At 43.3% G+C, this 12,000-nt stretch overlaps 1 protein-coding gene across 1 annotated transcript in view; it reads right to left on the bottom strand.

Moving 5' to 3' along the window:
* Positions 1–7,580, bottom strand: part of caskin1 (CASK interacting protein 1) — a 132,867-nt gene extending 125,287 nt beyond the window's left edge. The window contains exon 1 of the mRNA XM_083977748.1: positions 6,802–7,580. Coding sequence (XP_083833874.1) covers positions 6,802–6,895 — 94 coding nt within the window. The 5' untranslated portion in view covers positions 6,896–7,580. The remainder of the gene's footprint in view (positions 1–6,801) is intronic.
* Positions 7,581–12,000: the final 4,420 nt, after the last annotated feature.

The raw sequence follows: 12,000 nt of genomic DNA, 5'->3' as shown, positions 1-12,000 counted from the left end.
AAATCTATCTATCTAATGGAGGGATGAAGCAGGGACCCTTTACTTTATATTATTATAAAATTGTGTAGCCTATTAAATTAAACTGGGCCTAATAGCATGTATAAACATACCCTAGATTCAAATACTAAGCTATTCAAACAATACACAGGTTTATATATTCATGTTTTTTATTTTAAAGGTACAGTGAGTAGGGTGGCCGTGCCACTGTCATTTATAATTATAAAACGGAAAGGTGAAATCCGGCGATCTGATTGGTTGTTAACCGTGGTATAATGAGCATATACCACGGCTACTATTCTAAAGCCTGCAGCGTAGGCTATCACTCCGCCTCAGGCACGTATGACTGGTATGGAAGTTGTTGTCATGTATCCATGACAACGGACTGTTGCAGTCCGTAGCAAAAGACAGTCGCGGTTTTTACGATGTTAAAAAATGGATTAAAGTAGTGTAATTGACATGTTTAAGGTGAACTTTCACCTCCAGAGGGTTAACAATGGTAGAGGGGACTGAGCAGTGACAGAGGAAAAGACCAGATGCAGAGCTACTTGGAGCTAACGTCTGGACAGCTGGGACTAGTTTTTTATTGGATAATATGTATTTCTGGTTGAATAAAACAACATCAAATTGATTGCGTATCCCTCTTTCATATTGCCTTTATTGGTAACTGTTTTATAAAAGCAATATCACGACAGGCCGTGGTCTATGCTCATTATACCACAGCTAAGGGGCGTTGTTCGGCCCGACGCGAAGCGGAGGGACGACAACCCCCTTAGAGTGGTATATTGCTTGAACATACCTTAACAACAATGTCTGTCACTTGCATGATAATCATGCATACAAGCTATTCTAATTTATGTTTTTATTTAAGCATACATGTGGAAACAAAATTGTATAATCAACCAAAAATGTCATGACCCCCCTGCAGTACCTCTGCGGACCCCCTGTTGAAGACCTCTGATATGATTACATTGTACTATTCAGCATATAGTATATGTATATAATACAAATTAATTTGATTTTTTTCCCCCTGCTACAAATATCCATACACATATACTGTATACACACACAAAGTAGTCTTCACTGCACTTTCTATGTTCCCACCACTGACTGGTGAGAACATTAGCTGTACTGCTGCTCAAAAGCTACAACACCAATAATCCAATGCACTTTGAATTATTATGCACTGTAAGAGCACCGAGCAAAAAAGGAAAAAAAAAATGCAAATGCCACAAGCAAGCTTATTTCTGTCAGTGGAGCATATAGCTGCAGCCGGGGCAGCTAACCAGCAGAGAGACTGTGGCTGACAGTATGTGAGGCTTCCTCTCTGCCTGCCTGCCTGCCTGCTCCTTTGTGAATGTGCACTGGTGTGGATGCAATCATCTGCTCTGCTCTGCCGTCAACACGGAGAGAGATGGGGGGGGGGGGGGGGGGGTTGGTAGAGTGGAGTGGTCCGGGAGCATTAGCATCTCTCCTGACTTCAAAGAAAGACGAGGAAGGAGACAGATAGTGTTGTGTGGAGCCATGTGAGCATGTGTCAGTCTCTCATGGCGGTGAGGGGACGGGCTGAAGAGACACACGTCCAATCACACACACACACATCTATTTCCTTGCGCGCACACACACTCACACACACAATAAACAACCATCAATACAGATAGACCGCCTTGACACACAAACACTGGAACAGCCCATTAACAAACACAGACCTCAGGTTACACTCAAGGTCTGCCACAAGCACACACACACACACACACACATGAACAAACACACACACACACACACACAGTTATGACCTCGTCTAGTGTCATGTCCAGAAGGCAGGTTGAGTGACAGTAAACTGATGATGGCTCTCCAGATGGGGCCAGATGTGTCTGCATGAGCATGTGTGTGTGTGTGTGTGTGTGTGTGTGTGTGTGTGTGTGTGTGTGTGTGTGTGTGTGTGTGTGTGTGTGTGTGTGTGTGTGTGCGTGTGTGTGTGTGTGTGTGTGTGTGTGTGTGTGTGTGTGTGTGTGAGATGCAGGTGATGTGCAGACTGTGTGTCTGGTCTGAGTGGGAGTAAATGAGTTGCAGCAGTGCAGAGCCCTCGCCAGACACACTAAACCCATTTTACCTTCTCCTTCACACACACACACACACACCTCTGTACATACACAACACAATCCAACACAACACATCTACCACCACAAACCACGCATACACATAAGTCTCTCTCTCTTTCACACACACACGCACACACACAGCTGTCCTGCGAGCTTTGTGTTTGATGCTAGATGACAAACAGGTCTGAGGTCTGTGTTAACATCAGCCTAATGTTAAACTCCCCTGCTGTTTGTCTGAGACCCTGAGCTCCACTCTGTCATTATTGCTGCTCCTCCTGCTCTGTTTGTTGTTTTCTGTCCTAACAGGGTGGCCAACTGTCCATCTCATGTAATGTCCCTGTCCTCTGGACACTTTTGCATGCAAAAACACTAAGCTGTTCAGGAACCGACAGAGAAAAATGTTTGTTTTGCTTTTCGCATCCACAAATGAAATTTCACGAGGCACATCTACACAGATCGCTCAGCACAAAGCAGTTTGGCTGTCGATTACACCGATGATAAAACTCAGTGTCATGTCAGGAAGTCAGGGCCTTGCAGCAGAGAGAGACAGAGAGACAGAGAGAGAGAGACCAAAGCACCAAACTGACCTTGATGCTGCGTTTTAACGGCCACAGGACGGGACTATCAGGCAGAAGTGTAAGTTACATCAGGGCGAACCCCAATTAGAAACCATAAAACCTCCCTGTCAGCCAGTAATATGACAATAATGTCCAGAGATGAAGTGTTTACTGAGGAGCGATGCTGGCCTGTGACATCAGACGCCAAATGAATGATTGATTATCCAGCACATCTGCCTGCACAATGCACAAAACACAAAACAGCACACAGGAAGTGGACCCAGCAACAGGAATGCCGTACAACGCCAGTAATATGACTTTTGTGGGTTTTTTTTATTTATGTTTTAGCTGTTTAAATAGGTATTATTATTTGAATGGAATGAACATCTTATGGACAAATACATCAAATCATGACTGTTTCATCTCTAAAGTTGTATATCATTCTGAAGGAGATATTCTCAACCCAATTATTACTTATTTTCGTTGGCCTGAATCTACAACCAGAGTCTACAAAGATGACCACCATGTGTCATTTTTTGAACTGTAGAATGTGAACTCCCACAAGGTTTACTCCACAGCCCAGATTCCCACAGAAAATACCAATGATAAGAGCTCAGCGGTTGGTACAGCAGTTGGTATGTTCCAGCTGAGACGGACATCGTCTGTCTGACCCTCCTGTAGTAGCGGAGGGAGTATTCACAAGTATCAATAATACACAGTACCACACTGTAAAATGCATGATTGCAGGTATCAGGTATATTTAGTCAAAGTATCAACAGTAAAAGTCTCATTGTGGTTGTTCTGGCTGTTACAAAACAAACCTGAGAGGCTGTGAAATGATTAATGTGGAAGGGATAAAAAAAAAACTTCTGCTACATTAATTAGTATTTTTTGAATATTGTAGAGCTTTAACCTTTTGTGCCTGACACACTGAAAAGAAGCTATCTGACTAACAAGCTAACACCACATGGCCCACCACTTAGAAATAAAGTGTAGTTCCAGTGAAAAAGCATTTATAATGTATATGTAATATATGTAATTACAATAAAAGGCTGTGTATTGGACTAACACATAAAGAATTTGAAGATTTGCTATCAAGTTGGATCAACACCTCTTGCTGCAGGGCTTTATTACATTACAGGCTTCCCTGTTCCTTTGTCATGGTGTTTAAGACTCAGCTTCAGACCCCGGCAGTTTTTAGTTTTGACTAGACCGCTTCTAATTAGACACATTAATGATTCCTTCAGGGATTCACTTCTTTTCAGCTGCGATTCAACAATTACAAGACGTGGATTATAACAAACAGTAATAGGCATCGTCTTTGTGTAAATAAGCAACATGTATTTTCAAGCTGCTGCCTCATTCACCTGCTGCAGAGATGGACAGAGTACTCCACCCCAGTACTTGAGTAAGAGCACAAATACTACTGGTCAGAATTTACTCCATTACAAGTAAAAGTAGCTCAGTCCACATGTTACTGCAGTAAGAGTAAAAAAGTACTTGCTTTTAAAGGTACTTGAAGTCAAAGTAAGAGTCAGAGTAAATGTCTTATTCTTCACATCAATGAATGACTCTAATTGTTTGTAAATGAATGTAAGGAGCTTTTAACTCTTGTTTCTGAGAATGAACTCTGTGAAAGCAGCTGCACTGATGTGCTGCTTTTAGGGGTTAGGGTTTCCTTCTCTGACAAACACAGCTTGTGTCCAATAGGATTTTAGAAAAAGACCTGAAAGTAACCAGTACTTTTCAGCCTTCCTACTAATTAACTCCAGTAAAAGTAAGAATATTTGTCCTGGAAATGTATTCAAGTAAGAGTAATAAGTACCAAAGAAATCTAGTACTCAAGTAAAGTACAAATCCTCTGGATATGTACTTAAGTACAGTACTCCAGTAAATGTACTCCGATACTGTCCACCACTGACCTGCTGATCCTGCGCTAGCCGCCCTCTGATTGGCTCTGGTTTACTTGGGTTATGTGTGCCACTGGTTTTTGCCTATAAACATTGTGTTGAGGGTTTCACCTGCCTTCTGTTTTTGATGAACAAACAGTGGTCTAAGAAGTGCACTCCACTGCAGCCTAAAGGCTGTGTTTTGATGTGCTCTTGTACATAATGTGCTCACTTCCCCAGACACTATTTTTGGGTACGACACGACCCATATGTGCTGGACCCTACCAACTCCTTTTTCTTTTTTTCTTTTGATAAAGGGATGCTTATACTTTGCAACAGTGTCCAGACTGTCTCCAATCCAAGGGCTTTCCTGTATGTTTGTCTGCTTCGCTGCACCCTGCCTACAGTGCACCCCACTGGCTCCTACAAAACTGTTTGGAAGCCGCGAGCTGCACTTCACTCGAGTCCTGCAGAGAGGGGCTTTGCCATCTGTAGCACAAAGGTTAGCCTGGCACACGTCAAGTCCAAATGAAAATGGACCGTGATAACAGCATGTACAAATTAACACACCCAAATATTTTCTCTGTATCACCACACAATGTCAGATTCGATAAGACATTTCACCCAGAAATGTATTAAATCCTAAATTCAATTACAGATACTAGCAGGAGCAGCTTGAGTATAGGAGATATTTTTCCTGAGATGATTTATTCCTTTTTCCTTCTGTGATTTTTTATAGTTTCGTTTTCCAGTCTTAGTCATTTTCTGGAAAAAATGAAATCACAGGAGAAGGAGTGGGCAGGGTCACCAGTGCTGAACCTGCACTCTGAATCTTTTATAGACACAGAAAGGATTTGGTGACAGGCCACACACACAGGTGTCACACAGGAAACACCTGTGTGTGTGTGTGTGTGCGCGTGTGTGTGTGTGTGTGTGTGCGTGTGTGTGTGTGTGTGTGTGTGTGTGTGTGTGTGTGTGTGTGTGTGTGTGTGTGTGTGTGTGTGTGTGTGTGTGTGTGTGTATGCAGGGTCTCTAAAATAAAGTAGTTTAAAAGGGGGGATAATTTAAAGGCTTAATGTTATTTATACAGAAGAGTGTGTGGAATAATGTTTTGTAGGTGAATGAAATCAAAAGTGAATTCATAAATCTGCAGTTCTGGATCATTATTTGTCATCAACACTGGCTCCTTTTATTCAAATGAGATCCACCTGCTGTTTGGAGCCCTTCCAGTGGGAGCAGCGGGTCAGATGCAGCAAACCTGTCCGACTATTTTAGCAATTAGTGGAGGCAATTAAGACGAAGTGAGAAGTTCATGTTCATGTTCATTCTGAGTCATTTTGGTTGAAAATGCATGCATTTTCAACCAAAATGACTCACTTTGTCTGAGCTTTTCAATATTTTAAATCATATCTGCAGAGATCATTTGTGCCATTTGTTCCCCCCTTGTCTGTTGATAAGCGTATGAGGCTGTTATGTTATCAGTGGGCGTATGTATCAGTATGGCAGCTACCGGCCTACTACAGAAATCTATGTGCAGCTCTCTGTGGCTTCGCTCTGTGGTGCCCACACATTGGAGTGGGCTGTGCGAGCGCAAAGATTGTTGGATGTTGTAGAGCAACATCGCCTGAGGAAAATAAATAATTAGAAAAGCAGAGTCATACAGACCACTAGAGAATAGAATAGAATAGAATAGAATAGAATAGAATAGAATAGAATAGAAGAGAAGAGAATAGAAGAGAAGTGGTTTTACTCCACACCATACATGTGTGCATGTCCCTGCATGTGTTTGGCATTTAAGGCGACTCTGGATGTTAACAATCACAAGGCCAGTGGCACAATCTCTCAACTGAGAGACAGGGTCAGAACCGATCCCTCGTCCAAAAACACAACCCTCCTCCCTGCTCCTCTCCCTCTGCTGCAGTGCACTCAGACAGGGGTCTCAGGACGGGCTGTCAGTCTCCAATCACACCACTAATCTTCCCTGATACACTCTGATGCATACAACCCCTCCTCGCTCTCTGCCTTCCTCCTCTCTACGTTTCGTTTTCTCTCTCTTTTGCTCACACACCCCACACACACACACACACACACACACACACACACACACACACAGAAAACACCATAGGCCTTACAGCTATGGTATGTGAGAAATACCCTTGTACCTGTTTCCCTCACACAAGCATCAGTGGTTCTAACAGGCTTCCAGTAGAAAGCCGTAGCAGTGTTTGAGGTGGACTACAGAGTTGGGGGTCTTACTTGCTTTCCCCGGCCGGGGCCTCTGCAGCAGCTTCTGCACGGTGAGCAGGTCCTCGGTCTTCACCGCCTGCAGCAGTTCCTGGTCCTTCCCCATCTTCCGCTCTGAGCCGCTCTACTCCCGCAGCATCCTCCGACTCAGCGGCGCCTCAGTCCAGCCTCACCACGCGGGGAGGGGTGCGTCTACCGCGGTCCTCCTCCTCCCCCCTGGTTCCCCTGGTTCCTGACGAGACCAGACCCCCACTACAGCTTTACAGCATATGATGGGGTGAGAGAGGCTGAAAGGGAGAGGGAATTGGTGGGATGGAGGGATGCTCTCGGGTATCCCCCCCCACCCCCCGCTCGCTCAAGTGCAGCGCCTCAGGATGGGGACGGGACCGGAGGCTACCGGGCCGGTCCTGAGTCCAGTAACAACGGCGCGCTGGCGTCGCGTGCGTGATATTTTGACGGAGGAGATGAATGGTCTCGTGTCCACGGTTTCGCTCGCGCTCCTCATCTGTGAGGAGGCAGGTCGCTCTCCCCGAGCAGCTGCGTGCGCACGTAAAAACAACGATGCAACCGGGGGGGGGGGGGGGGGGTCTGGATCCTGGTCCTGGCTGAGGGGGGCGGGGGGGTCTGGATCCTGGTCCTGGCTGAGGGGCAGGAGACGTCAACCGGACTGATGGAGCAGGAAGCCCCGCGGACCCACTCGAGATGATTGTGCGTTTAGAAAAATCGGGCGCGCGCGGTGTCCGTGCTGCTCTCGTGCTCTGCGTCCTAAACACAACCTCGCGCCGCCGCCGCTGCTGCAGCCATCGCTCCGCGTGCGCTCGGGCTCTGTATTTGGTAATGATTTTTCTCCGCGTGAGGGGGTGGGGGGTGGGAGCAAGGGGAGCGAGAGAGAGGGGGGTGGGGGGGCACGTGCACGCGCCCGCGCGCTCTTACAGCTGGCCCAGCTCGCACCGCTAAATGGCTCGTGCTGCAACTTGGGGGCGGACCAGGAGCGCGAGGCTCTCCCGCCTCCTTCTCATCTCTCTCTGTCTCTGTCTCTGTCTCTATGGCGCTCCCTCTTTGCTTTATAGGGGAGCTGCAGAGATTTATTCAGCTGCTGGAAGACACAGACAGCCCGAGTGAATACACAGTGTGTTCAGCTCCTATTCTTCTTCTTTTTCCTCTTGCTTCGTCATGTTTTTAGCCAAATTTTCTGCATCCACGGCCGGCCCAAGTCTCCATGGGGCCTTAAGCACAATTTTATACTGGGGTCTTCTATTAGACCTACTGCCAATAATAGTACTGATCATTTACACACCTAGCCTACTACAAACTTATTTCATTTTTCTAATCTGTCATTACAAATCTTCATCCTAGCCCAGCATGTGTTTACCCATCTATGGTTTTTGATCTGAAATGGTACCAAATTCAAGTGCAGCCTGGGGTTGATAGCTACACTTAGCCTAATCTTCAAAATGATTGGCTATAGTACTGGGTGGGATACTGAATGTCATCTAGGCCCACTAAAACTAACAAAATAAACTAACAGACGATGCATTTTCTGTAAGCACGTCATCTGCTTTTTTATTTTTGGTTTTAAATAAAACACAACAGCAATGTGCAACAACAATGTGAAGTGCAAGAACAACAATGAAGGGTTTTTGTAATTATGCAAGATTTCTCTAGGGATTGACCGAAATTGACCACTATAGGCTATATAGATTTTTTTTTTTTTTTAAGTAAATTGCTCTTTGGGGCCCTAGCACAGGGCCCTTAGCCTCTGCCTTGAGCCAGCTCTGCATGCCTCTTAGCTTGTCCCAGTTAGCCTACTGCATAACTGAGACAAGTGATTTCAAACCCACAAACACATGGTCCTTCACAAAGACTCACCTGTTTCCATGTGTAAAAGGCCTCTTGAACAGGGTTGGAGCTAGGAATTGAAAAAAACAACCACTCCTCAGACAGCAAACTGATACGTCTGACCCAATATTTTCATGGGAGCTCGTCCAAAGTCCCATCCCTATACATCTGGGCAGATTCCAGCTTTTATCCTCTGGTACTGGCTAACCGCTGGAAGATTTTCTATGTGTGCATGTGTGTGCTGGACTTAGTCCAGATGTGGTATCAGCATCTGATAGTCATGTTGTGGGCTATATAGCTCAGTATACATGTGCCCCGGTTTTGGAACCATGGACACATAACTGGGCCAGACAAAACCAGTAAATGAATCTACAGCTCTGTGAGGATGGACACATGCAATAACAATCCTGACACAATGATGTTAAATTAGTGTAATGTTTACTCTAGTATATGTGTTACACTGAATATAAAGCACAGCACAGGGTAATGTGGATACCGTTACTTTTGTATGTATTTCATGATGAATCAAGGTATTGAACAATAGAAAGTTTTGTTAGTTTTACTGAAATCTACACATTTCCATCCAGACAATGTGCACTAAAAACCACAAATGTCACCATCATGTTGGTGGTGAGGGAAAAGTCAGTCCTTAGGACACATCTAGTGGGCGCCATGTGGCTAAACAAATAGCCAATATTGGTTGTTGAAATAGTTTAATGGAGCAACCTGACCAGTGCTGCGAGCAGGGCTAAAGTTATCACACATTCAACTCCTCTTTTAATCATAGGAAACACATTTTCACATTTTAAAATGTTTTAATAAAAAATAGTTACAAAACCACAGTAGATCATCATAAATATGACTCACCTCATTAACAGGCTATAGGCTACACTGGTATGTTAGCAGGTAAAAAAAAACAGATTAAAAATATTTTATGTCTGGTGAACAACAACATGTGGGTGTTGACTCGTTTCATTCATTTATGAACCTTTACTCATTAACAACCTTGACGGTGAATCATTTGTAGGTTCTCATCAAGTGGTTACCTTTGATATGGTGGAATAAAGTTGGAAAAGTTGTCATTGTTTTTGAAGACCCTCGTGGTAATATTTACTAAAACTGATAATGCAGAAATATTTAAATGTCAAACAAGTGCTCATCCGGTACATTTGCCTAGGCAAATGCAAACTGTGCTTCATCTGATCTTGATCTCGAACGGTAGATGTGTGAAACATAATCTTGTTTTTATGTGACGCATGAGAATGACAAATAAAACTCTATCTATCTATCTATCTATCTATCTATCTATCTATCTATCTATCTATCTATCTATCTATCTATCTATCTATCTATCTATCTATCTATCTATCTATCTATCTATCTATCTATCTGGCACTCTATCAAAAAGTAACAAACCAAACCTTTCACTCAATGCAATGTTTTATTTTTGCTCCTCCCACTGTTGTTTTCACCACTGTTTCGCTGTACATTTTGAATTTTCATCAGAATTTGAATTGATTTGTAATTTCTTTGTTGAAAGGAAAATGTTTATTCTATTGCTTGCCAAAAGTGAAATGCAATGATTACAGTAACACCACTCTTACTACTGTAATATGCAGCTACCACCAGCATAGGTTCGTACAAAGACTGTTGTTTCAGCTCAGTCAGTGATCTTAAGAGATTGTCGTCAAAGGTTTTATTACCGTAGCGTAGGCCATAACCAAGCTCTTTCCACCTCTACGCCAAGTCAACATAGCTGTCGGTGGTAGCGTCTTATTTGCCATAGAAACATGAGAGTGTTTTTGTCATCTCATTAAAAAAAGGTCAGATTATTCTTTTAAATTCCATTTTTGCCAACATAGGCTACTGTATCTCAAATACCCAATCAATGAATTAACCAGTTATACAGCATTTACACTGGAACCTACAACAACTCATTTACATGAGTTCATTTACAATTAGAGAAGAGCACACATCAGTGAATCTGACATCTAATCTACATCTATGTCTTTCTCTATCTGTCCAACCTCCTACAGATAACTCCACTCTCCTCTCCATTGTGTGTGTGTGCGTGCGTGCGAGTGTGAGTGTGTGTGGGCAGTATGCAGTGCTTGGATGCTGCTCTCTGCCTCCTCCACATATCTAGTGAGTTATGTAATAACACAAAAAAGTAGCCCATATGGTGGGGAGAGAGTATTTATAAATCTGTCTCTGTTAACGCAAAAGCAAATCACTTACCCCGGAGCCGTGTTAACACAGATATATATATATATAAATGCCTCGTATTATAGTTTAAAATCTACCTGCTTCTCCCCTCCCCCACCTCTCTTCTTTCTTTCTGTGTGTCTTTATCCTGGTATTGTTAGACAGGAACAGTGGCTTTGAGGCAGGATTCAATATGTCCAAGGGAGGAAACTGTAGATATATGAGTCACTTGGCCGTATCTATTACAATCAAAGACAGGTCTGTGTTCTCTCTCTCTCTCCCTGTGTGTGTGTGTGTGTGTGTGTGTGTGTGTGTGTGTGTGTGTGTGTGTGTGTGTGTGTGTGTGTGTGTGTGTCAACACTTGGTGATGAAAGGAGTGAAATTCTTTACCAGTGTGGCGCTTTCTCAGGAGAAGTGAGAAGTTTGTGCACGTGCATGCGCCTGCAGACACACCCTTTCATCACACATCCAATCAAACAAACAAGCAAACAGAGCACGACAACACTAGAACCTGTGATGATTCAGGGACAGCTCAGCTACATGTTAGAAAGCAGATGAAAGAAAACAGAAAGATAGAAGAAGCAGCAGCAGCAGACAGGAAAATTCCTCATGTGCAACTTTAATGATAGGTAGAAGATTTAGTTTTGCTATAAGAAAAGATTTTTGTTTAAATGTTGCATTTGATAAGTGGATGAGATTTGTTCCATCACAACTTAAATGCATCTCTGCAGGGACTAATCCTATCTGCATTTTAGGATCTAATTTGTAACAGTTATCTTTCCAGCGTGTGGTTGAAAGGGAAATGCATCATAAATCTTATTCTGGCAAACATGTGTGTATATCAGAGCCATGTATGTTTGAAACTTGAAAGCCACTTCATTTATCAATAGGCTAACAGAAGTCAGGCTGATATGATGCATCCACATAAAAACACTGCCCCCATGTGGCAAGTCACTAAGCATACAACTCCCATGGGGCTTGGGTGTTTACTCTTTGAAACAGGTCTTGCTCAGTTTGTAAAAATGATGAAGTCCCCGAAATACATTTTTGTAAATAAAAACAAACTAACTAAAACTTAGGCTATAGTAAATATTTGTGCTAAACATAAACCAGTGGCTGAAATGTGCCATTACAACTCTTATTAAAACAAGTTGTTGATAAGTAGCT

Source organism: Trachurus trachurus (genome assembly GCF_905171665.1).
Source record: "Trachurus trachurus genome assembly, chromosome: 8".
Classification (NCBI taxonomy): Eukaryota; Metazoa; Chordata; class Actinopteri; order Carangiformes; family Carangidae; genus Trachurus; species Trachurus trachurus.
Note: the sequence above shows the minus strand (reverse complement) of the source record. Positions and strands in the feature narration are given on the sequence as shown.